Raw genomic sequence first — 27,281 nt, 5'->3', positions numbered from 1 at the left:
TCTGTTACAGCAAACAATGCATTTTTTAAGCCATCATTTGTATTATCTAGTAATCCCTCAGGAATGCCAAGAGACACTGCAAACAGCTGAAACAAAAAGTGGCATCCTCTCAGAAGCCCACGACCGGAGCACCTACAAGAACTCTCTCTGATCCTATCATTGCGAACTGAAGGAAGCAAGGAAGAGGGCCCTGTCACAGAGAATCAGAGCATGCACCAACATATCTAAACAACTTCATTTTTGTCAAGGAATTCACCCACTGCGCAGCCACATGCAACTCCATCATCCTGTCGCAGGACCTCTGCAACTAACTCTCAGACTTTTTCAACAACAAAATATCCAACATCTATAAGAATTTCGATCCTCCTCCACTTCCCACGACCCTTCCAGATTCTCCAGCCCTCACAGCAGTAGCCCCTATACTCTCCAACTAGACCCTGATGGCCACTGAAGAAATCTCAGCAATTATGGCATCCACCCACTCTGCGCTCCTATGGATCCTTGCCATCACAGCCTCTTCAACCTCAGCAGCCCCATGATAATCTTGGTACTCCAAACCACTGTCAACACATTCATCACCACTGCCACATTTCCGGATGCGTGGCAACACACAGATGTCACCCCTCTCCTCAAGAAACCATCTGCAGACCCGTAAGTCCTCAGCAACTATCCACCCATCTCACTGCTCCCAATCCCTGGAAAAATCATGGAAAAAGCAAACAACAGCAGATCTCCTTCTACATTGAACAACACAAACTCAACATGAGCTCCTGGACCAAATCATAATCAGCATTTTGCATCAATCATAGCACCGAGATGGATGCCCCTAGTCACAGCAACAGATGACATTAGAGCTATCCTGAACAGAGGACTCTTGGCAGCCCTAATTCTTCTCGACCTCTCCCCTGCCTTTGACACAGTCACGACCACACAATCATCACCAGACTCTACAATGCAGGAATTCCAGGGCTAGCCCTCCAATGGTTTTGCTCTTTCCTGACCAGAAGAAAGTAATGGGTTGGGCTGCAGCCCATTCTTTCAAACCCAAAGACGTCATCAGCGTAGACCCTTAGGTGTCATCCCTCAGCCCCACCCTCTTCCACATTTGTCCGGCTCAGCTTGCAAAGATCACCTGTTCCTATGCATTCAGCATCAGCTCGTATGCTGATGGCACTCAACTTATACCGTCTCTCTAAGAAGACCCCAACAACAAACAGAAAATTTCAAAAGCTGCATGATGGAAGTGGCCACATGAATGCGCACCTAGTGCCTATAACTCAATGTTGAGAAAGTGGAAGTCCTCATCTTTGGATCCAACAACTTGCTATGGGACGACACCTAATGGCCCACTGAACTGGAACCCTTCTGGTCACCCACCAATCAGGCATGAAACCTGGGCACAAAAACTCTCCACGAGACCCCAAATGCATCACATCCGCCTACTTCAACATCCTCCACATGCTCAGAAAGATCTCCAAATGACTTTCCTGGACACCAGAAAGACAGTCACCCAGGCAATGACAATGAGCAGACTAGACTGCTGCAACACCATCTACTACTGAATATCCGTCCACCTCACACACAAGCACCAACCCATCCAATATGCTGCAGTAAAACTGAGTCTCAGCCTTCCCCGCCACACCCACATTGTGCCTCCCCTCCAAAACTCCACTGGCTCCCCATACAAGAACGCTGACAGTTCAAGATCCTCACAGTGGTAAGACACTGTGAAAGTAACACGGTTTGGATCTTTCTTTGCAGTTGTCAACCAATACATGATACATAAAACAGAGAAGTGTTAGATGGTTACCCCTGCACTCCATTTGCTATTTAATTCAATAGACAATGGAAGTACTCTAGGACTGGCAATTCTTGTTGCAAGTATGGACGATTTCATGTTTGGTAGCAGTGGATAAATTAATACCTCAGGAGGACATAATTCACTCTGTGTCAGGGTGGTTTTAGAAAATCAGTTTGTACCTGCAGTTCCCAGGAGAAGCAGCACCATGATCCAGTACACCCAAAAGAGAATCAGGGCCAAAAAAGTCCAAAAGGGCTGGAAGACGAGAAGTGGAAGATGGATGAAGACCTTCCCTGCCACATGAAACAAGGCAATCGTGAGGGCCACTCGTTTGCGCATCACTAACATAATCAACAAAAGAATAACCTGAAAGATGGAACAAAAAGAGCAAAATTAAAATTATAGTACTTTTTTGTATTTAATTTGCTGTTAACAACAAAGTGACAACTTACATGTATAACTGGCGATGAGCCAAAATGCCCATCCTATTTTGCCTCTTCGGAATAAGGTCTTCAGTGGAATAAGTAATGCTGAATGATCCTTTGAGCAGGAATACTGCTAAATGGTTCATAAATCTAGGGGTGACTTTAGGGCCCGATTGGGACCTTGGCAGAAGAGTTACTCCGTGAGAATGGTGATGGATATCCTGTCCTCCTAAATATAATCCCACAGGATATAATGGGACTTATATTTTGGCGGATGGGATATCTGTCACTATTGTGATGGTTTAACTTGTCTGGCAATACCTCAATCGGGCTCATAATGTTGAAGCTATTTTCCTGAATCTAAATATATAAAAATGTTACTGAGACTATCCACACCAAGAAGTGCCTGACACTCATATGTCACTATAATTTTTAGTAGCCTTAAAAAAAATGTGCCAGAACCTATAAGACACCAAAAATAATGAAACAACTTGCCTAAGGAAGCGCAAGCTTAAAATACCCACAAAAAAATGCATAAAAAGCATCATAAAGACATTAGTAGTCAGCCTGAATAATCACTTTAAATTCTGAAAGGCAAGTTGTGTTAATTTCATAAAAATTTAAAATCAGATGTGTCCGCTGTGGCTGAGCATATTGTATTGCACCAGTAGTATGTTTGGCCACATCCATAAAAGCAAACAATTCAACTTTGGTAACGTTCTTTCTGATTTATTTGACTTCTTGTGTTTTTCTTTGTATGCCAGATGCCAAACTGAATCCAAATTAGTTCCCACGATAAGAAGTCACCGACATTACTGGTACTGAACTACGACACATGAAGTGATGTCAGAGACCTACCTAATTCACTGAGAGTCATTGATGTTATATCTGCCCCAATTTGTACATGCTCCATAGAGGTTAACGGTACAGAGGGTAGACTCAAAGTACAATAAAGAAAAATAAAGCAAGAAGAGTTCAACAGGCATCCTCAGGAGGGGCAACAGGAGGGCAAATAATGGATCTGCAGGACTCATCCTGTCCATCAGGAAGAATGTTACCAAAAGTAAGCAACTTGTGTTTTCTAATGAATATTATCTCTGACAGATTCTGCAAATGATTCCACCCCCCCCCCCCAAACTAGGCATGCATAAGATCTTATTTAGTTCACTAAACCTTGAATCACTGGGCTCCTGCACTTTGTTCAACTCATTCAGACAATTGTGTTCAACAAAAGAATGCATAGGCCCAAGTGCTTCCTAACAAGGTATTTTCCTGGCACTCCCCAGTTGTGGTAGATACTTTGCACCTCAAGGGAGTGTATTACTGTACCTCACTAAAACAATTGGAGACAAAAGTTTCTTCTATGGGGCATCTAGTTTTTTGACCTTCCTGTCAGAAGAAGCATTTAGTAAAGTATTTTGCTTTATTTCTGCATATGATGCATGTATGTCCAAGCTTTCTGGAGATGGAAGTAAGGACGTAACAGATGGGACTGATTGATTTGTGCAATACTTTCCTAATATCTTTTGTGACACCGCAGGAGTGAACAGAGGTGTGTCCCAAGCCTCTGTAATGTAAGTGAACAAGGTCTCCCTGAAAGGGATAATGGTCCCACAGATTTGCTTGTCCACCAGAACTGCTGTAAGCAGAGAGGATTGTTGCTGTTCCTAGGGCCCACAGATCTCCAAGAATTTGGCCACATGCTCAAAGGCAACTGAAAAGTGACCCTTATTCCAGATATTGAATTCTCATACTTGTGCATTTATGGGCTTGTGTCAGTCTGTAGAGGTGGAAGCAAAGCATTCACGCAGCAATGATCATCCTCAACTCGAGGATTTCCACATTTTCAAATTACAACGCCTCTAGAGTCAGATCCAAAAAGGTTGTTCATCCTTGCACGAGACCCCCGCTTTGAAATCAGATTCCTTGAGATGCTCAGACAATCTTTTCATGGAAGAACTTAGAATGAGGATTGTTTTCAGCATTATGACTGACTTTTGTAACACCAGAAAGAGAATGGATGCCACCGCTAAAGCAGCTGATATCAGTATAGAGGTGGAATGAACGAACATGGTAATAGAAGCAAAAGCCATAGCCTTTGAATTTTAAGAGGACATTGCCAGAGTTGGGGCCAAAGTCACTGATGCTGCAGAGGAAAGCAAGGTGTAGTCAGGGTAAAAAAACATCTGTTGGTCTGCAAGAATAGGTTTGGGGTGATTCTGCTGAAATACAGCCATCTTGGCTTTCTAAAATATCTGTGCCTGAGACGTTACAATTAAGAAAAAAAGCATCTATGTCTTTCAACAAGGCATGGACAGGTTTAGCATCCATCAACCTGATGAAGTTGGGGTACATTTGCACCTCCAAATCACAGGTGACACCTTCTGTGAGAGGCTCAAAAATACAGACATACTATTTATGAGTTGAGATTAGGTGTGCAAATCGCTATTAAGTACAAATACATTGTGTGTGTTCAAAATGTGTGAATTTACACTTGCAAAAGGATTTGGCAAGTAAAATACACTACTTTTTGTGTCATTTAATTTGTAAGGAAACCTCCCACGAACAGGCAGTGGGCATTTTAGGCAAGGTATCTCTTGAAAAGAATATAAATTAGTGTTGGTATTTACAAACTATTTGAAAACACATTCCCACCCCAGAGATTTACTCCTGTTGGGGACAGAAGTAAAAGTGTAGCCAAGAATAGCATGCAAAAGAAACACACAAAATTGGTGGGGATGCACGGTAAGAGAGAAAATAAAATAGGCAAAGTGCAAATTAAACTTGCTATAGTTGTTAAAGTGTTTATGTATGCTCACACAGGTACCTACCCCTGAAAAGCCTTTAATGTTGCTGCTTCACGCAAGTATTCCGAGAATTGTTTGAAAATTAAAATAAAATATCACTCCAAATGAAGGGGTAAACCTACAGCACTAAATTTACAACTTTGCAAGTAATAAACTGAACTGTATGTTTTAAGTGTTATTCTGGAGGCTATATATATGGAAAATGTCACTTACACCCAGTGTACATCTGCATGTGGCATGTAGGGCTGCAGATTCACATGCTATGCATAGCTCTCCCGACATCTAGTGTTGGGCGCGGAGTGTTACAAGTTGTTTTTCTTTGAAGAAGTCTTTTCGGAGTCATGGGATCGAACGGCGACTCCTCTCGGTTACAGTGCGCATGGGCATCGATTCCATTGTTAGATTGTTTTCCCACAAAGGGTGAAGGAAGGAGTGATAGAGTATAAGAATATAGAGATGTCCATGCAAATGTAAATGTATGTACATATGTACAAATGTTAAACTTGAATGACTACAGGCTTCCAGGGAGGAAGGAGGGTGCATGTGAATCTGCAGCACTACATGCCATGAACAGATGTACGCTGGGTAAGTGACATTTTCCGTTCAATGGCATGTGTAACTGCAGATACACATGCTATGCATAGACTACAAAGCAGTTAGTCCTCCCAAAAAATAGCGGTGGCTAGCCTGTAGGAGTTGAAGTTGTTTGAAATAGTTTTCTTAGGACAGCCTGGCCTACAGTAGCTTGTTGCTGTCAGAAAACATCAACACAATAGTGTTTTGTAAATGTATGAGGAGTTGACCATGTGGCCGCTTTAGATATATCAAACATTGGTATGTTTCCTAAAAATGCCACTGACACACCTTTCTTTCTTGTAGAATGTGCTCTAGGAGTGATTAAAAGTTGTCTCTTTGCTTTGATGAAGCATCTTTGTATGCATCTAACAAATCATCTTGCTAAGCCTTGTTTAGATATAGGATTACCTTTATTTGGTTGTTGAAAAGCAAAGAAAAGTTCTTTTGTTTTCCTAAAATCTTTAGTTCCGTCTATGTAGTACATAAGAGCTCTTTTGAGATCTAGAGTACGAAGAGCTCTTTCTGCCACAGAGTCTGGCTGTGGAAAGAAGACTGGCAATTCCACGGTTTGGTTGATGTGAAAAGGAGATACTACTTTTAGTAGAAATTTTGGATCTGTCCTAAGTACAACTTTATGTTTGTGTACTTGGAAGAAAGGTTCCTCAAGAGTGAATGCCTGTATTTCACTAACTCTTCGTAAAGAAGTAATAGCTACAAGGAAGGCAACTTTCCATGTTAAAAATTGAATTTGACAAGAATGCATGGGTTTAAAAGGTGGGCCCATGAGTCTGGTAAGTACGATATTTAAATTCCAGGAAGGAACAGGTGGTGCTCTAGGTGGAATAATAAATTGTAATCCTTCCATGAAGGCTTAAATTACAGGAACTCTGAATGGAGAAGTGTGCTGAATAGTTTGTAAATACGCAGATATTGCAGTAATGAAAATGTCACTTACCCTGTGTACATCTGTTCGTGGCATTAGTCGCTGCAGATTCACATGTTGTGCACAGCCCGCCATCTGGTGTTGGGTCAGAGTGTTACAAGTTGTTTTTCTTCGAAGAAGTCTTTCGAGTCACGAGACCGAGGGACTCCTCCTCTTTGCTTCCATTGCGCATGGGCGTCGACTCCATCTTCGATTGTTTTCCCCGCAGAAGGTGAGGTAGGAGTTGTGTGTGTTAGTAATAGTGCCCATGCAATGGAGTGAATAAGTATGTACTTATTAAGGTTTAAATAATATATTTACAAATGTACAAAGTTGAAGCTAACTTCCAAACGGCTACAGGCTCCCGGGGAGGTGGGTGGGCACATGTGAATCTGCAGCGACTAATGCCACGAACAGATGTACACTGGGTAAGTGACATTTTCAGTTCGATGGCATGTGTAGCTGCAGATACACATGTTGGGCATAGACTAGTAAGCAGTTATCTCCCCAAAAGCAGTGGCTCAGCCTGTAGGAGTGGAAGTAGTTTGAAATAAAGTTCTTAGTACGGCTTGACCTACTGTGGCTTGTTGTGCGGACAGCACGTCTACACAGTAGTGCTTAGTAAATGTGTGAGGCGTAGACCATGTGGCTGCCTTACATATCTCGTGCATTGGAATATTCCCTAGGAAGGCCATGCTAGCGCCTTTCTTTCGGGTTGAGTGTGCCCTTGGTGTAATGGGCAACTCCCTTGTTGCTTTAAGGTAGCAGATTTGGATGCACTTAACTATCCATCTGGCTATACCCTGTTTTGATATTGGGTTTCCTGTATGAGGTTTTTGGAATGCAATAAACAGTTGTTTAGTTTTTCTGATGTCTTTTGTTCTGTCAATGTAGTACATTAGTGCTCTTCTGATGTCTAATGTATGTAGTGCCCTCTCAGCTACAGAATCTGGCTGTGGGAAGAACACTGGTAGTTCTACCGTTTGATTTAGGTGGAACGGTGAAATAACCTTTGGTAAAAATTTAGGGTTGGTCCTTAGGACTACCTTATTTTTGTGTATTTGGATAAAAGGTTCCTGTATTGTAAACGCCTGAATTTCACTTACTCTTCTTAGAGATGTGATGGCGATGAGAAATGCAACTTTCCAGGTTAGGAATTGTATTTCGCAAGAATGCATGGGTTCAAAAGGTGGACCCATGAGTCTTGTTAAGACGATGTTGAGGTTCCATGAAGGAACGGGTGGTGTCCTTGGTGGTATAATTCTTTTGAGGCCTTCCATAAATGCTTTAATGACAGGTATCCTAAATAGTGAAGTTGAATGGGTAATATGCAGGTATGCAGATATTGCTGCGAGGTGTATTTTTATGGAAGAGAAGGCCAGGTTCGATTTTTGTAAGTGTAGTAAGTAACCCACTACATCCTTTGGAGATGCGTGTAATGGTTGAATTTGATTATGATGGCAGTAGCAAACAAACCTTTTCCATTTGCTTGCATAGCAGTGTCTAGTGGATGGTCTTCTAGCTTGCTTTATGACTTCCATACATTCTTGGGTAAGGTTTAAGTGTCCGAATTCTAGGATTTCAGGAGCCAGATTGCTAGATTCAGCGATGCTGGATTTGGATGCCTGATCTGTTGTTTGTGTTGTGTTAACAGATCTGGCCTGTTGGGCAACTTGACGTGGGGTACTACTGATAGGTCTAGCAGTGTTGTGTACCAAGGTTGCCTTGCCCAGGTTGGTGCTATCAGTATGAGTTCGAGTTTGTTTTGACTCAATTTGTTTACTAGATATGGAAGGAGAGGGAGAGGGGAAAAAGCGTACGCAAATATCCCTGACCAGTTCATCCATAGGGCATTGCCTTGAGACTGCCTGTGTGGGTATCTGGATGCGAAGTTTTGGCATTTTGCGTTCTCCTTTGTTGCAAATAAGTCTATTTGAGGTGTTCCCCAAAGTTTGAAGTAAGTGTTTAGAATTTGGGGGTGAATTTCCCATTCGTGGACCTGTTGGTGATCTCGAGAGAGATTGTCTGCAAGTTGATTCTGGATCCCTGGAATAAACTGTGCTATTAGGCGAATGTGGTTGTGAATTGCCCATTGCCATATTTTTTGTGCCAGAAGGCACAGCTGTGTCGAGTGTGTCCCCCCCTGTTTGTTTAGATAATACATTGTTGTCATGTTGTCTGTTTTGACAAGAATGTACTTGTGGGTTATGATAGGTTGGAATGCTTTTAACGCTCGGAAAACTGCTAGCAGTTCGAGGTAATTTATATGCAGCTTTGTTTGATGTACGTCCCATTGTCCTTGGATGCTGTGTTGATTGAGGTGTGCTCCCCACCCTGTCATGGAAGCATCTGTTGTTATCACGTATTGTGGCACTGGGTCTTGGAAAGGCCACCCTTTGTTTAAATTTATACTGTTCCACCATAGAAGCGAGAGGTATGTTTGGCGGTCTATCAACACCAGATCTAGAAGGTGACCCTGTGCTTGTGACCATTGTGATGCTAGGCACTGTTGTAAGGGCCTCATGTGCAGTCTTGCGTTCGGGACAATGGCTATGCATGAGGACATCATGCCTAGGAGTTGTAATGTTATCTTTGCTTGTATTTTTTGTGTTGGATACATGGTTTGTATAACTTTTTGGAAATTTTGAACCCTTTGTGGACTTGGAGTGGCTATTCCCCTTGTTGTGTCTATTGTTGCTCCTAGGTATTGCTGTACTTTGCACGGCAGAATGTGTGATTTTGCATAGTTGACGGAGAAAACGAGTTTGTAGAGGGTTTCTATGACCTGATCTGTGTGGTGTGAACACTTTGTCAGTGAGTTGGTTTTGATTAGCCAATCGTCTAGATACGGGAATACGTGTATTTGCTGCCTTCTGATGTGTGCAGCTACTACTGACAGGCATTTTGTAAAGACTCTTGGTGCGGTTGTTATACCGAACGGCAATACTTTGAATTGGTAATGTATTCCTTTGAATACGAACCTTAGGTATTTCCTGTGCGAGGGATGTACTGGTATGTGGAGATACGCGTCCTTGAGATCTAAGGTTGTCATGTAGTCTTGTTGCTTTAGTAATGGTAACACTTCTTGTAGCGTGACCATGTGAAAGTGTTCTGATTTGATGTAGGTATTTAGTGTTCTGAGGTCTAGGATTGGTCTCAGTGTTTTGTCCTTTTTTGGTATTAGAAAGTACAGTGAGTAAACTCCTGTGTTTATTTGTGTATCTGGTACCAGTTCTATTGCGTTCTTTTGCAGTAATGCTCGAACTTCTATTTCTAGGAGGTCTGAATGCTGTTTTGATATATTCTGTGTTTTTGGTGGTATGTTTGGAGGGATTTGGAGAAATTCTATGCAATAACCATGTTGGATAATTGCTAAGACCCAGGTGTCTGTTGTTATTTCCTCCCAAGATTGGTAATACTGACTTATTCTTCCCCCCACTGGTGTTGTGTGGAGGGGATGAGTGACGTGTGAGTCACTGTTTGGTTGTAGGTGTTTTGGGGCTTTGAAATTTTCCCCTGTTTCTAGGGAATTGTCCTCCTCTGTATTGGCCCCGAAAGCCTCCCCTTTGGTACTGTCCCTGGTAGGTAGACGGTGTTGAATGTGAGGTACTGGCTTGTGTGGCCTGACCCCGAAACCCCCCTCTGAAGCTTGTTTTGCGGAAAGTGCGGAAAGTGCCTCTGCCCTGCGGGGAGTAGAGTGCGCCCATGGCCTTGGCAGTGTCAGTGTCCTTTTTTAGCTTCTCAATTGCCGTGTCCACTTCAGGTCCGAACAATTGTTGCTCATTGAATGGCATATTGAGCACCGCTTGCTGTATCTCCGGTTTAAAGCCCGATGTTCGTAGCCACGCGTGCCTTCTTATGGTTACTGCTGTGTTAATTGTTCTTGCAGCTGTGTCCGCTGCATCCATAGAGGAGCGTATTTGGTTATTGGAGATGTTTTGTCCCTCCTCAACCACCTGTTTCGCTCTTTTTTGTAGATCTTTGGGTAGATGCTCGATGAGGTGTTGCATCTCGTCCCAGTGGGCTCTGTCATATCGCGCTAGGAGCGCTTGAGAGTTAGCGATGCGCCACTGGTTTGCAGCTTGTACTGCGACCCTTTTTCCGGCTGCGTCGAACTTGCGGCTTTCTTTATCTGGGGGTGGTGCATCGCCTGATGTGTGAGAGTTGGCTCTCTTGCGAGCTGCCCCTACTACAACTGAATCTGGTGGCAGTTGTGAGGTGATGAAAGCAGGGTCTGTGGGAGGTGCTTTATATTTCTTTTCCACCCTTGGTGTTATTGCTCTACTCTTGACAGGCTCTTTGAAGATTTCCTTTGCGTGCCTTAGCATTCCTGGGAGCATAGGCAGGCTCTGGTAGGTGCTATGGGTGGAGGAGAGGGTGTTGAAAAGGAAGTCATCCTCGACAGGTTCCGAGTGTAGAGACACGTTATGGAACTCTGCTGCCCTAGCTACCACCTGTGAATACGCTGTGCTGTCCGCTGGTGGTGAGGACTTTGTAGGATACGCCTCCGGACTGTTGTCTGACACTGGGGCGTCGTATAAGTCCCAAGCGTCCTGGTCATCTTGGCTCATGGTGGTGTGAGCCGGTGAGTGTGACGGAGTCTGTGCCGGTGATATGTGAGTTACAGGTGGAGGAGAGGGTGGCGGAGTTACCTTCTTCATCACTTTTGTTTGTGGTGCTTGTTCCTGTGTTTGGAACTCAAGTCTCCTTTTTCTCCTAATAGGGGGAAGGGTGCTGATCTTCCCTGTTCCACTCTGTATAAAGATCCGTTTTTGAGTGTGGTCCACTTCAGTGGATTGTATCTCTTCCTCGAATCTATGTTTCCGCAATTGAGAGGACAGTGATTGCTCCTCTGAATAGGAGCTGGTAGTTGGCTCGGTTGCGGGTCGTTTCGGCACCAAAACTATGTCCTTACTCTTTTTCGGCTCCGAGGCGAATTTTCTCTTTTTCGGAGTCGAAACCTCTCGGCGTCGATCCTCCTCGGTGCCGCTGTCTCTGCGTCGAGCAGCTTCGGCTCCGCTATCTCGGCGTCGATCTTTGTCGGCAGCACTTTCTCGGTCCCGAGATTGCTGCGTGCCTGTGTCTCGACCGAGTCGGACGATCTCGGCACTATTTCGGCCTTTTTCGGTGCCGATGGTCGGTCACCGAGTTTATGGGTTGAGCCATAGCCTGTTGGCAGTGGCGTCCCCTGGGCCTTGTCTGTTTTCTTGTGTGCTGACTTCGACGTCTTACTCACTGTTTCGTGGTCGTCGAATTCCTCTGAGTCCGATTCATGGATCGAGAAGGCTTCCTCTTCTTCTCCTTGTTCCTCGAACTCTCGGTGTCCTGTCGGCGTGGACGCCATCTGTAGTCTTCTGGCTCGCCGGTCACGGAGCGTTTTTCGGGATCGAAACGCACGACAGGCATCACAAGTTTCTTCCCTGTGCTCGGGCGACAGGCACAGGTTACAGACCAAATGTTGGTCTGTATATGGGTATTTGTTGTGGCATTTAGGACAGAATCGGAACGGGGTCCGTTCCATCAGCCTCGATGTTACACGCGGTCGGGCCGACCAGGCCCCGACGGGGGATCGAAACTACCCCGAAGGGCAACGGAGCTCTTCACGATTCGATGTCGATTCTATCTAACCCGATCCCGAACGCAACAATACTGACGTAATTTTCCGATTTTTTTTAACTATCTTTCCGTTCCGAAACCCGGAGCGAAAGGAACACGTCCGAACCCGATGGCGGAAAGAAAACAATCGAAGATGGAGTCGACGCCCATTCGTGACTCGAAAGACTTCTTCGAAGAAAAACAACTTGTAACACTCCGACCCAACACCAGATGGCGGGCTGTGCACAACATGTGTATCTGCAGCTACACATGCCATCGAACAGTGAATTTTGATGGATGAGAAAGCTAAATTTGATTTTTGCAAATGAAGTAAGTAGCATACAATATCTTGTATAGATGCTGTAAGTGGCTCAGGGTTTTTGGATTGACAGTAGAAGACAAAGCTTTTCCATTTGTTAACATAACATTGTCTAGTAATAGGTTTATGTGCCTGCTTAATCACTTCCATACATTCTGATGGAAGTTTTAGGTACCCAAATTCTATGACTTTAGACGCCAAACCGCTAAATTGAAAGCATTGGGGTTTGAGTGCCTGATTTGACCTTTGTTCTGTGTTAACAAATCTGGTCTGTTTGGGAGTTTGGAATGGGGTACTACAGACAGGTCTAGGAGTGTTGTGTACCAATGTTGACGTGACCATGTTGAGGCTATGAGTATCATGGTTAGAGATGTCTTACGTAGTTTGCTGACCAGAAAGGGAGGGAGTGGGAGAGGGGGGAAAAGAATAAACAAATATCCCTGACCAATTGATCCATAGAGCATTGCCTTTCGATAGGGGATGTGGGTGTCTGGATGCAAGGTTTTGTCATTTAGCATTTTCACTTGTTGCGAATAGATCTATATCTGGTGTTCCTCACTTTTGAAAGTACTTTTGAAGTACTTGGGAGTGAATCTCCCATTCGTGAGTTTGTTGGCGATTCCTGCTTAGCAGATCCGCTAACTGATTGTCTATTCCTGGAATGTATTCTGCTAATAGATGAATGTGATTGTGAATTGCCCATTTCCATATTGTCTGGGCTAGCAGAGACAGTTGAGATGAATGTGTCCCGCCTTGTTTTTTGAGGTAATACATGGTGGTCATGTTGTCTGTTTTTATTAAAACAGTGTTCTATTTGAGAAGGGGCTGGAACGCTCTTAGGGCAGGAAACACAGCCAATAATTCTAGGTGGTTTATGTGAAATTGTTTCTGTTTGGGATCCCATTCCCCTTGAGTGGTATGATTCTTGAGATGAGCTCCCCAAACTATCATTGATGCGTCTGTTATTATGGTCTGAGGCACAGGGTCTTGAAATTATCGCCCCTTCATTAGATTGCTGAGATTCCACCACTGAAGCGACATGTGCGTTTGGCGGTACATCAACACTAGATCTCGAAGTTGACCGTGTGCCTGAGACGATTGTTGTGAGAGGCATTGTTGTGAAGGCCTCATGCTTAGTCTTGCATGTGGAACTATGGCTATGCAAGATGCCATCATCCCTAGAATTTTCATGATAAATCTTACAGTGTATTGTTGATTTGGTTGTATATGTGGGATGGGATTCTGGAAAGCCTGTATCCTTTGTGTATTTGGATATGCTAGGGCTTTTTGAGTATTCAAAATAGCACCTAGGTAAGGTTTTAACTGTGCTGGTTGAAAATGTGATTTCTAACAATTTAGTGTGAACCCTAGAGTACGCAGGGTTTCTGTTACAGACTGAGTGTGTTTTTGGCATTGTGTAAAATTGCTTGATTTTATTAGCCAATCGTCTAGATATGGAAAGACGTGAATGTGTTGTCTTCTTAAGTAGGCTGCTACTACTGCTAGACATTTTGTGAACACTCTGAGCGTTTGTTATGCTGAATGGCAAAACTTTGAACTGGTAATGTTTTCCTGCTATGACGAACCTAAGGTATTTTCTGTGAGCTGGGTGGATGGGTATATGGAAATACTAATTTTTGAGGTCTAAAGCAGTCATGTAATCTTGTTTTTGTAGTAGTGGAATGACATCCTGCAGAGTTACCATGTGAAAATGTTCTGACAGGATGTATAGATTGAGAGGCCTTGGGTCTAGGACAGGCCTTAGAGTGCCATCTTTTTGGGGAATGAGGAAGTATAGTGAGTATACTCCTGTTCCCTGTTGAGAATGTGGGACCAATTCTATTGCTTGTTTTTTTTGTTTTTTTATAAAGAATTTTTTTATTGGTTTTGCAAAAAATAAAAAATTAACAGTGATACATACATGTAACTAGGCGCCAACGGGCACCGAACATCGGTCAATCCCAAGTCCTAGACAATACATTGAGTGAGTAGATTGTGCTTCTCCCTGTTGGAGCGTTTCATGAATGATTTAACCCATTGGGGGGGAGGAGAGGGGTTAGTTTCGGCTCTCTCCAGTGTTGAGCCAGTCAGTCATGCAGAAAGGTTAATCGTTGAGGCCTCCCACTTCCCCCACACCTTATTATATTTATGCGGGCATCCTCTAGCCTCGTATACGAGTTTCTCACGCTTTGCACACCAATCCACTCCTCGTCTCCACTTAGTCAAAGCCGGTGCGCTTTTGGTTTTCCAGTCTGCCATTATGTCTCTTTTGGCCACCAGGCACGCCACCCCCAGAAAGGTTCGTTCCGCTCTCCTTAGTCCAATATCGCCCATGATCCCCAGCAGGTGTGGCATTGGTGTCAACCCCACGTCTATCTGTAAGGCCATTGAGATCTCCCTTGTAACCGCCCCCCAGTAGGCTTTAATAATTGGGCAGGTCCATACCATGTGGAAAAAATCAGCATCTGGGCCCATACAGCGGGGGCAGTCCGCTGCGGGTCGGAGACCTGCCCTATGCAATTTGGCGGGTGTAGGGTAGGCCGCATGGAGATAATAGGTTTGTATTAGTCGGAGACGAGTCGTCATCGTTATTGTGTGTGGAGCTGCCAAAGCTTCGTTCCAGTTCACCTCTTCCATAGGACCCACCCATCCCTCCCATTTCTGACGCAGCCCCTCCAGGGAACAGGCAGTGATAGTGATTAATATATGATATATCTGGGAGACCCCTCCCCTACCCAGGTTCCCCATCAGTGTTCTCGCCTCCATAGGGCTATATTCAGGTATGCTGTCCCCTGTTTGGACTTCTGCCAGTAGGGCGTGACGGATCTGGAGGTATTTATGGAATTGCGCTTTGTTTAATGAAAAGCTTTTCTGGAGGTCTTCAAAGGAACGCATGTGTGACCCCTCCCATACGTCACCAAGTGTAGAGATACCTATGTTGTCCCATTTCTGGAATCCCTCCAGGCCCGCCACTTCCCTTAAGAGAGTCCCCTGCCATAGTGGGGTCTGCTGGGTGAGGCGCCCCCACCACCCTGTCACCTTTTGGGCTGTCCGCCAACCCTGCAATACCAAACTGGTCACTTCCGGGGTCCCTCGCGAGATCGGCCCACCATATAGGGCATTAAAGATCTTTGAGTAGCTCATTGTCTGGAGTTCTAGCCGGTACGCCGGGTCTGTCCATCCACCCCCCATCCAATCATTAATCACGAGTAGTTGCATTACTAGATGATAGTAATGAATGTTGGACATTCCTAGCCCCCCTTCATAAACGTCTCTTTGGCAGGTTTTAAGCGCCAACCGGGGACGGGTGCCATTCCATAAAAATTGGCGTGCCTGTGAGTCCATCTCTCTGAACCATCTCATGGGAATATGGTGAGGGAAATTCTGGAGGAGATAGAGGAGTCTGGGGAGAACCATCATCTTATAAAGTGCGATTCTCCCAAGTAGATTAAGGGGGAGGTCCCTCCATCGCTGGAGGTCATTTTTAATTTTCTTGGTTAATGGTGTGATGTTAAGTTCCCATGTTAGCTCAGGGAGCATGGAGACATGCACACCCAAGTATTTAAAGCTATTTCTCTGTACTGGAATGTTTTGCTGCCAGTCCACACAGTCTCGAGACTGGTGGAGGGGAACCAGTAAGGATTTACTAGGATTTAGGATCAGTCCTGAGGCTTCCGAGAAGAGACCTATGATTTGTAAAATGCGGGGGCCACTTTTAGCCGGATTAGAGATGTACAGCAGGACGTCGTCCACGTATAATGCTACCCGGTCTTCCGGAAAAACAGGCCAGGGCCAACCCTCTATCAACGGGTCTTCCCGAAGCAACTTCGACAGTGGCTCTATTATTAGTGCAAAAAGCAGTGGAGATAATGGGCACCCCTGCCGGGTGCCACGGCCAATGGGGAATGGGTCGCAGACTACCCCGTTCACTTGGACACGGGCTTTCGGATTAGAGTAAAGTAGCCTCACCAGGCCTCGGAATCTGGGTCAGAGTCCGTTTCTTTGTAGGACGTGTTCGAGGTAGGACCAGTCTACTGTGTCAAAGGCTTTCTCGAAATCGAGTAAAAGCAAAGCCAGGGGGGTATGAGACAGGGTCCTGTGGTGCGCCAAGGCTAGGTGTAACCCCCTAATGCAGTGCCTAGTGCTACGGGCAGGCATGAAGCCACACTGGTCAGGGTGCACCAATGTGGGCATTACGTCTCTCAGCCTTGAGGCAAGGATTGAGACTAGCACTTTGACTTCGGTGTTCAGGAGTGAAATGGGTCGGTATGCCGAGCAGTATTGCGACGGAGGTTGGGTCTTGGGGATCACTACTATTGTAGCTAGATCGATCTCAGGAGGGAAATGGCCCTTCCGTTCAGCTTCTTCATACATATTGAGCAGGTGTGGAGCCAAAATATCACTGCACTTCCTGTATACCTCTGCCGGGAAGCCATCAGGCCCTGGGTCTTGCCTGATGCCAGGCTAGCAATCGCGCTGGTTATTTCTGTGAGGCTAATTGCCTCATCCATCCTACTCCTTGCTGCCTGGGATACTATAGAAAGAGTTAAGTCGTTCAGGAGGGGGGATTCCCTTTCAACACTGGGTCGAGGGTGTTCTGCGTACAGGCGTGTATAATAAGAGGCGAAGCTCTGTGCAATCTCAACAGGTGTTGTAACAAGAGCGTCTGAGTCATCCCTAATCTCAGGTATAATTCTATTAGCCAAGGGGCGTGTGGCCAGCCAATGCAAGAGTTTCCCATTCTTGTCTCCCCAGCCATATATACGGGCGGCTGATGCTCTCCATAGGTGTTTTGTTGATTCTAGCACTATGTGCCTAATTTCCTCTCGGACCTTAGTGAGTTGCCTCAAGGTAGAGGCCGAGGCTAAATTCGTTTGTTGGCGCTCCAGGTTTAGTGCTTCAGCTTCCAGCTCAGATACTCAAGAGTCTCGAGCACGTTTGCGTGAACGAAGGAGATACTTGGCATGTCCTCTTAGTGTGGCTTTGCAAGCGGCCCATATTATACCTGGGGACCGAACCGTTCCCAGGTTCAGCTCAAAATATTGAGCAAGGTGGTCCCTGGAGGAGTCCCGCTACTACCTGACGGAGTGAGAGTAGGAAGGCATCGAATCCAGCTGGGGGGGGGGGGGGGGTACGCACATACAAGGTTCAGCGGTGAACCGTGAAGCACCCCCGAGGCAACCACAAACCTGCCTTGTGGGTCAGACAGCGTAGATGTAATCACCATAGGTAGTGAGCGACTGAGTAGGATGGCCACTCCTCTGGAGCCCCTGGAGAAGCCCGCGTGGTAAACTCTATTGAATCCTCCTTGTGTGAGCATAGGGCATTTAGTTCCCAGGAGGTGGGTTTCCTGCAGTAAGACCACCGAGGGGGAGTATCTACAGAGGGTATTGAATACTGCGGATCTCTTGATCTTATCGAACAGCCAGTTCACATTCCAGGAGATGATTTGTGTCCGTGAGGACCAGACGTGGGCTGCGTGGGTGCTGTATCTTGTCGGGTGTCTGTCAGTGGACACAGGGATGACCGTTTAAAACATAACAGTGAAATATTAAAACCGTAGAAAATGGCTGTCAAAATGTTGCTATCTAACCCCAACTCGAACTTCTCACCCCCCAACCGCCCCCCTCCCCATACTCCCACCCCGGAAGCATCTGTCGCCCAAGTACCCAACCAAAACGTAGCAGCCAGTGAGACTGCCATAGGAGTGGAGTGGTGGACCCCTCCATTCAGTAGGATCATTTGCAATCGTCAATGAAAAGTCTTCATCAAGTCCTACCTGGCGATCCCGAGGGAGCCGACGGGCCTCCAAAAGAAGCACCCCATGAGGCCCCTCAGGGCGACCCAGTCACATCGGTCTCCTCATGCATCATGATGTGAGCTCCATATAACATTTCAGTCAAGCAAGCATCGGGGACTGGCTCAGGCGGTCGCCGTCCTCGGTCTGCACCTGGTCCTGCATCTCCAGGGACTCAACAGCAGCCCCCTCCGTCTGGGAGCTAGGGTCTCCAGACGCCTCCCCACCCATGGGAACGGCTAGGACCCCCCGCTTCCCTTTCCGAGAACTGGTGCGTCTCCGGCTCCTCCGTGGTCCCTCCACGGGGGGGTCCATCCCGGGGGGGCTCCCCCCCTGTTTCTGGGGTCCCCTTCGGGCTCCGATGCCCTCCTCGGTCAGCCAGTCCCATGCCTCCTCCGGAGATTCAAAGAAATGCGCCCTACCAGCCATGATGACTTTAAGCCGCGCAGGGAAGAGGAGCATGTACGAGAGTTGCATTGCTCTAAGTTTCTGTTTGACTTGCTCGTACGACCGGCGGCGGGCCTAGACCTCTTGGGTGTAATCTGGGAATATTAAGATCTTGTGGTTCTCCCATTGAAGATCTTCAGAGCGCCTCGCCTCTCTAAGGATATTGTCCCGATCTTTGAAGTTGAAGAAGCGTGCGATCATCGGGTGCTTCGGGCCACCGGGGGGGGCGCAGTGCAAGGGCTCTGTGGGCGCGTTCAACTGCAAACCAGGGTGAAAGAGCCTGGTCTGGTGTCCAGGTCTTGATCCAGCGCTCCAAGAATTCCGCAGCTTTGTCTTCCTCCGCACCCTCTGGGAATCTGACAAAGCGTAGGTTGTTGCACCTCGATCGATTTTCTGCATCTTCTGCACAACGGTGCAGTTTGCTTGTTCGAGTCTGTAACTGGGCCACTTTTGTCTTAAGATCTGCTAGTTCGTCTTCAGTTTGGGAGACCCGACCTTCCACTTCAGTAATTCGGCTCACTGCATACTGAGGTCTTGTCTGATAAGGCCCATATCCTCTCGCACTTCCCCGATTCTGTTCTCCACGGCTGATTGCGATAACTGGATTGCTTGGCGGATGGCACTCACTCCGTCTAGCGCTAGCGGTTTCCCCTTCTCTCCTGGGGCCCGCCGGCATTGTGAACTGGTCGATCTTTTGTTGGGAGGCTGGGGGATGCTTGCTCGCCCTGTCCTTACCCATTTTGTCTCAGGAAGTCGGGGGCGGCTTATGTTGACTCTCAGAGCCGCCTCGCCTAGTTTCCAGCACCCGAACCACCCCAACAGGGGGCTGCCCCGGAGGAGGTCCACCAGCAGGGTCTCAACAGCACACGCGGGCGAGCATCACTCCAGCCCCCTCCCTAGGGTCCGGTAGTCACAGGTTCAATTTACTCCGTCAGATCACGCCGTCGGATGACCGCTCGGTCCCGTTTCAGTCCTTGCCCTGCTCTCCTAGGTCACCAGGAGATCTCAGGGCTTTTGTTTCCCCGGTGTCCCAGCTCACTCCCAGGAGGTCTCCCCGGCTGGGGTCAGCTGGTGTGCACCGCATGCGCTGCGTCCCGAAGTGCGGCCGGGGGTACGGAGAGGTCCCTCCGCACCAGTCAGGATTGTATATCGATTCTTCTATGTGATCAGCTGCATTGATATTCAATAGGGGAGTCTTGGGCTGTCCAGCTGCCCGGCTTGTTATTTTGTTTAAGTCTTATCTCCTCTTAAAGCTGGGCTGGAGCTCTGTCTTTCTTCCGAGGGGGGAAGGGAGGCCCCAACCCCTCGATCCCGGTGTCGCTTTGCCTCCCAGGGGCAATACCCGGGGGCCAGTGGATCGCCGGGCCCCCCTGCCTCGCCTCCAGCGCACGGAGACAATGGCTGGGAACGCGAACGCCCCGCACGGCGCTCCTCGGCTCACCTCGGGTGGGGTGGAGGAGTCTTCTCCCCACCCCAGCCGTCTCTCCTCCTCCCGGACCTCCGTGTACCTGCACAGCGGGGTCCGGGTCTTCGGGAGCCTCTCCTTTGCTGTCCGCTCCACAGCCTCTTCATGGCCCTCTGGGGTCCGGGTCCCGAGGCACAGCACCCAGAGCAGCCACGTCAGCGGGCGAGCCCCTCTCTCTGGGCCCGGCGAGGTGCCGCAGCCACGGCCTCCATTCTGATCTTCTCCGATCAGGTCAAGCCTGGTGGGGGAGTCCTCCTCCCGTCCTAATCGGTCTCCTCTTCTTCCCGGACCTCCGCGCGCCTGCACAGCGGGGTCCGGGCTGCCACGGGTCTTCTTTTGCCATCCACACCACAGTCCCGCAAGAGTCCAAGTCTCTGGGTGCAGCACCAGCGCCCTGGCTCCACTCACAGCATTCAGAGCAGCCGCATCAGCGGACCAGCCCCTCACCTCGGGTCCGGCGGGGCGCTGCGGCCCCGGCCACCATCTTAGTTTTCGCGGCCGGCGTTTACGGCTCGGATATTTCCGATGCTTGATCTTCAAGGGGATCCCCGGGGTCCAGGAGCCCACAGGCGCCCCCAGGGCAGCGCCAAATGTCTGGACAACGGCAGCTTCATGGGGCGGATGACGGAGGGGTCCAGAGCACTCTCAGAGTGCGACCGCCATCTTGACGCCCGTAGCTCCGCCCTCTATTGCTTGTTTTAGTAGTAGGGATTGTACCTCTTGTTGGAACAGAACGTTGCATTCTGGGGACAATTTGTGGTAATGTGGTGGAATATGTTTGGAGGAGTGGAGATTAAGTCTAGGCAATAGCCATTGCGGATAATTGATAACACCCAATTGTCTTTGGTGATATTTTGCCAATGAGAGAGAAATTGCTCTAGTCTTACCTCCACAAGAGATGTGTGTGGCAGAGGGGTGTGATAAAAGTAATTGTTTGGATGGTGTAGTGGCTTGTTTTGAGGCTTGGAACTTGCCTCTGTTTCTGAAATATTGTCCTCTATAGGGCCCTCTAAACCCCCCTTTTTGAAATTGTGTCTGTTGTCCCTGTTTTGTCTGGGAGGTAGAACCTTCAGAGGATTGTGGTTTAAATCCTCGTCCAAATTGTGGCCCGCGAAAGGAGCCTCTGTAGGGTGTGGTATATAGTGCTTCCATTACCTTTGCAGTATCTGAGCCCTTTCTTAGTTTTTCTATGGTGGTATCCACTTCAGGCCCACATAAGTGTTTTTTTATCAAAAGGCATGTTAAGTACTGCCTGTTGAATTTCTGGTTTAAAACCAGAAGAGCGTAACCATTCATGCCTTATCGTAATGGCAGTATGTACACTCCTTGCGGCTGTATCAGCAGCATCGAGGGCAGACCTTATCTGGTTGTTACTTATGGCCTGTCCCTCTTCTACAACCTGTTGTACTCTCTTTTGATGCTCTTTTGGGAGGTGCTGTATGATTTCTTGCATCTCATCCCAGTGGGCTCGATCATATCGGGCAAGAAGTGCTTGCAAATTTACAATTTGTCAGCCGCTTGCGTGGCTACTCTTTTTCCAGCAGTATCAAACTTTCTACTCTCCTTATCAGGTGGAGGAGCGTCTCCTGATGATTGCCTGTTAGCTCTTTTCCTAGCCGCACTCACCACTGCTGAGTCTGGAGGAACTTGATGTGTGATGTAGTCTGGGTCTGTAGGAGCAGGTTTGTATTTTTTGTTAATTCAAATAGGAATTACACTAGCTTTGAGAGGCTCACAAAAAAGTTGGTCGGCATATTTGACCATTCCAGGCAACATGGGGAGACACTGGTATCTAGAGTGAGTGGAAGACAGAGTGTTGAACAAAAGGTCCTCCTCTAGGGGCTCAGTGTGCATAAGCACCCTATGGTCAGAAGCTGCTCTAGAGACTACCTGAGTGTAGGCAGTAGTGCCCTCTGGTGGAAAAGGCTTGGAGGGGTATAGGTCAGGATCACTGTCTGGAATAGGATCAGGGTCATACTGATCCCCCTGTGGAGAGACAGTGGACCCTTGGGTATTGAGTGAGTTGGAGAAGGCAATGGTGATGGACTATTGTGAGGAGGTGAAAAAGAAAGCTGTGGAGAATGAGGAGGAAAAGCAGGGAGAGGTGCTGGTTTCTCCTTTTGTTTTTGAACTTTTGCTGGTGGTTGAGCAGAGTATAATTCCTCTTGAAAAAACAGCTTTCTTTTAGTCTTTAAAGGAGGTGCAGTCAGAATTCTATCAGTCTCTTTATGTATATGGATTCTAGATTGCTTTTCATCTATAACCTCCAATATTGGCTGAAACTCAGTGTCCTCATCAGAAGGTCAGTTAGATTATTGCATCGGCTTCGAGATTTGTTTAAGTTTGCTCGAAAGTCCTTGTTACTCTGTGTATGAGGATTGTTTCGGCCCCGAAGTGTGAATCTTTTTTTTTGGTCCTGAAAATGAAGTAGGCTGTTTCGGCTCCGAAGCAGGACGTTGAATCTTCGAATCCGAGGAGTGAGGACGCTTACTGGAGTTCGAGGTGAAACTTTTAACCGACTTGCTCAACTCCGAAGTGGACGGAGGAGTGGCCTTTTTTGGCGCCAAACCCAAAGGTCGGGCGACGATATTCTTCTTTCGGGCCGAACCATGGCCTTCCGGCAGTGGTGTACCCAAGGCCTTCGGTAGTTTTTCATAGATGGGTGTAGGGGTAGATGTTCTCACGTTCTGGCCAGCCGTGATAGGCCTATCTTCTTTCGATTCCTGCTCGGAGTCAGTATCTCGGATGGAGACTGCTGTCTGCGCCTGTTCTTCTTCCAGGAAGTCAAGATCGTCTGTACTTTTTGACATCATTTCTAATCTTGGGGGCTCTGCGATCTCTCAAGGTCTTCTTAGATCGAAACGATCGACAGGCTTCGCAAACTTCTTCTCGGTGGTCCGGAGAAAGGCACAAATTACAAACCAGATGTTGGTCTGTATATGGAAACTTCGCGTGGCACTGAAGGCAGAATCTAAATGGGGTCTGATCCATCACGCTTCTGCGCGGTAGGCCCAAATAGGCCTGAGTCGGGCGCACGCACCCAGAAAGGCGAAATCTAGATTCCGATGGTACTATCGGTTCGAAACTAGGTGGAAAACGCGACCAAAACAATACAGACAATGAAAAAGATTTTCTAAGGTTTTCCCAATTTGAAATCTCGGAGCGAGAGGAAACACGTCCAAACCCGACAGCGTAAAGAATGGAGTTGATGCCTATGCGCACTGTAACCGAGAGGAGGAGTCACTCGATCCCGTGACTCCAAAATGGCTTTTTCGAAGAAAAAAAAACTTTTAACACTCCAAGCCCAACACTAGATGTCGGAAGAGCTATGCATAGCATGTGTATCTGCAGCTACACATGCCATCGAACATATATATATATATATATGAAAAATGTCACTTACCCAGTGTACATCTATTCGTGGTATGAGACACTGCAGATTCACATGCTGTGCATTATCCTGCCATCTAGTGTTGGTCTCGGAGTGTTACAAGTTGTTTTTCTTCGAAGAAGTCTTTTTGAGTCACGAGACAGAGGGACTCCTTCCTTTCGGCTCCATTGCACATGGGCGTCAACTCCATCTTAGATTGTTTTCCCCGCAGAGGATGAGGTAGGAGTTGGGTATATAGTAAAAGTGCCCATGCAATGGAGTGAGTATGTATGTACATAATGTGTATAAAAATAGTATATATTTACAAATTTACAAGTTTCATCAACTTATAACGGCTACAGGCTCCCGGGGAGGCGGGAGGGCGCATGTGAATCTGCAGCGTCTCATGCCACGAACAGATGTACACTGGGTAAGTGACATTTTCCATTCGATGGCATGTGTAGCTGCAGATACACATGCTGTGCATAGACTAGTAAGCAGTTATCGCCCCAAAAGCGGTGGCTTAGCCTGTAGGAGTTGAAGTTGTCTGAAATAATGTTCGTAATACAGCCTGTCCTACTGTGGCTTGTTGTGTTAACACATCTACACAGTAATGGTTTGTGAATGTATGAGGCGTAGACCATGTGGCTGCCTTACAGATTTCTTTCATAGGTATATTTCCTAGAAAAGCCATTGTGGCGCCTTTTTTCCTAGTGGAGTGCGCCTTTGGCGTAACAGGTAGATCTCTTTTTGCTTTAATATAGCAGGTCTGAATACATTTCACTATCCATCTGGCAATGCCTTGTTTGGATATTGAATTTCCTGCATGAGGTTTTTGGAAGGCTACAAACAATTGTTTTGTTTTGCGAAACTGTTTTGTTCTATCAATATAATACATTAGTGCTCTTTTAATGTCTAACGTATATAAGGCTCTTTCAGCTACTGAGTCTGGTTGTGGAAAAAAGACTGGGAGTTCCACTGTTTGGTTTAGGTGGAACGGTGATATAACTTTTCGTAAGAACTTGGGATTTGTACGGAGAACCACTTTATGTTTGTGTATTTGTACAAAGGGTTCTTGTATAGTAAATGCTTGTATTTCACTTACTCTTCTAAGAGATGTGATAGCTATTAGGAAGGCTACTTTCCAGGTTAAGTATTGCATCTCACAAGAATGCATGGGTTCAAATGGTGGACCCATGAGTCGTGTTAATACAATATTGAGGTTCCACGAGGGAACTGGTGGTGTTCTTGGGGGTATGATTCTTTTTAAACCCTCCATAAATCCTTTGATGACTGGGATTCTAAAGAGTGATGTTGAATGTGTAATCTGCAGATAGGCAGATATTGCTGTGAGATGTATTTTAATGGAAGAAAAAGCTAGATTAGATTTTTTAAGTGTAATAAGTAGCTTACTATGTTTTTGCTGAAGCATGTAGTGGTTGAATTTGATTATTATGGCAGTAATAGACAAATCTTTTCCATTTATTTGCGTAACAATGTATTGTAGTTGGTTTTCTAGCTTGTTTAATGACCTCCATACATTCTTGTGTAAGGTCTAAATGCCCAAATTCTAAGACTTCAGGAGCCAGATTGATAGATTGAGCGATGCTGGATTCGGGTGTCTGATCTGTTGTTTATGTTAAGTTAACAGATCTGGTCTGTTTGGTAGTTTGATATAAGGTACTACTGACAGGTCTAGTAGTGTTGTATACCATGGCTGGCGAGCCCAGGTTGGTGCTATTAGTATTAGTTTGAGTTTGTTTTGACTCAATTTGTTTACCAGATACGGAATGAGTGGGAGAGGGGGAAAAGCGTAAGCAAATATCCCTGACCAACTCATCCATAACGCATTGCCCTTGGAGTGAGGGTGTGGATACCTGGACGCGAAGTTTTGGCATTTTGCGTTTTCTTTTGTTGCGAATAGGTCTATTTGTGGTGTTCCCCAGCTTCCAAAGTAGGTTTGTAGTATCTGGGGATGAATTTCCCATTCGTGTGTTTGTTGGTGATCTCAACTGAGATTGTCGGCTAACTGGTTTTGAATTCCTGAGATGTACTGTGCTATTAGGCGAATGTGATTGTGAATCGCCCAATGCCAAATCTTTTGTGCTAAGAGACACAGTTGTGATGAGTGTGTCCCTCCCTGTTTGTTTAGGTAATACATTGTTGTCATGTTGTCTGTTTTGACAAGAATGTGTTTGTGGGCTATTAGCGGTTGAAATGCTTTCAATGCTAGAAACACCGCTAACAGCTCTAAATGGTTTATATGCAATTGCCTTTGTTGAACGTCCCATTGTTCCTGTATGCTGTGCTGGTTGAGGTGTGCTCCCCACCCTATCATGGAAGCATCTGTTGTGATCACGTATTGAGGCACTGGGTCTTGGAATGGCCGCCCTTGGTTTAAATTTATAGGATTCCACCATTGAAGCAAGGAGTGTGTTTGGCGGTCTATCAACACTAGATCTTGAAGTTGACCCTGTGCTTGTGTCCATTGGGTTGCTAGGCACTGTTGTAAGGGCCGCATGTGTAGTCTTGCGTTTGGGACAATGGCGATGCATGAAGACATCATGCCTAGTACTTTCATTACAAACCTCACTTGATAGTGTTGATTTGGGTGCATGAAGGCTTGTATCCTTTGTGGACGTGGAGTGGCAATCCCTTTTTGTGTGTTGATTGTCGCTCCTAGGTATTGTTGTATTTGACATGGATGTAGATGTGATTTTTGATAGTTTATAAAGAACCCTAACTTGTGAAGGGTTTCTATGACGTAGTTTGTGTGTAGAAGACACTGTTGCTGAGTGCTGGTTTTTATTAACCAATCGCCCAAGTAAGGGAATACATGCATGTGCTGTCTTCTGATGTGAGCAGCTACTACTGCAAGACATTTTGTGAATACCCTTGGGGCTGTTGTAATGCCAAACATTAGCACTTTGAATTGGTAATGCACGCCTTGGATTACGAACCTCAAGTATTTCCTGTGGGAAGGATGTATGGGTATGTGGAAATAAGCATCCTTGAGATCTAATGTTGACATGTAGTCCTGTTTGAGCAAGGGAATCGCGTCTTGGAGTGTCACCATGTGAAAATGGTCTGATTTGATGTAATGATTTAGTGTTCTGAGGTCTAATATGGGTCTCAGTGTTTTGTCCTTTTTGGGTATTAGGAAATACAGGGAGTAAACACCTGTTCCTTGTTGATGGTTGGGTACTAATTCTATTGCTTCCTTTTGTAACAATGCTTGGACTTCTAGTTATAACAGATCTAAGTGTTGTTTGGACATGTTGTGTGCTCTTGGAGGCACATCTGGTGGCAAATGGTGGCAAATGTAGGAATTCTATGCAATAACCATGTTGGATAATGGCTAGAACCCACGCGTCCGTAGTTATGTGTTCCCAGTTTTGGTAATAATCTGTGTGCCTCCCCCCCACTGGTGTTGTGTGGTGGGGGTTTGTGATGTTGGAGTCACTGTTTAGTTTGTGGGGGTTTTGGGCTTTGGAATTTCCCTCTTGTTTTAGGGAACTGCCCACCCCTATATTGTCCCCGAAAACATCCTCTCTGATATTGGCCCTGGTATGTGGGTCTGACTTGTGAGGTGAAGGCTCTGTGGTCTGGGCCTGAAACCCCCCTCTAAAGTGCGGCTTCCTAAAAGTGCCTCTGCTCTGTGGGGAGTAGAGTGCGCCCATGGCTTTGGACGTGTCAGTGCCTTTCTTCAGTTTGTCTATTGCTGTATCCACCTCCGGCCCAAACAATTGTTGTCCGT

General features: G+C 46.4%; 1 protein-coding gene across 1 annotated transcript in view; it reads right to left on the bottom strand.

Moving 5' to 3' along the window:
• The window catches only part of SLC44A1 (solute carrier family 44 member 1), a 417,537-nt gene that overhangs the window by 72,180 nt on the left and 318,076 nt on the right, over positions 1-27,281 (bottom strand). The window contains exon 9 of the mRNA XM_069239753.1: positions 1,981-2,167. Within this exon, the coding sequence (XP_069095854.1) occupies positions 1,981-2,167 (187 nt within the window). The remainder of the gene's footprint in view (positions 1-1,980; positions 2,168-27,281) is intronic.

This window comes from Pleurodeles waltl, chromosome 1_2 (assembly GCF_031143425.1).
Source record: "Pleurodeles waltl isolate 20211129_DDA chromosome 1_2, aPleWal1.hap1.20221129, whole genome shotgun sequence".
NCBI lineage: Eukaryota > Metazoa > Chordata > Amphibia > Caudata > Salamandridae > Pleurodeles > Pleurodeles waltl.
This window is presented reverse-complemented; position numbering and strand designations above follow the sequence as displayed.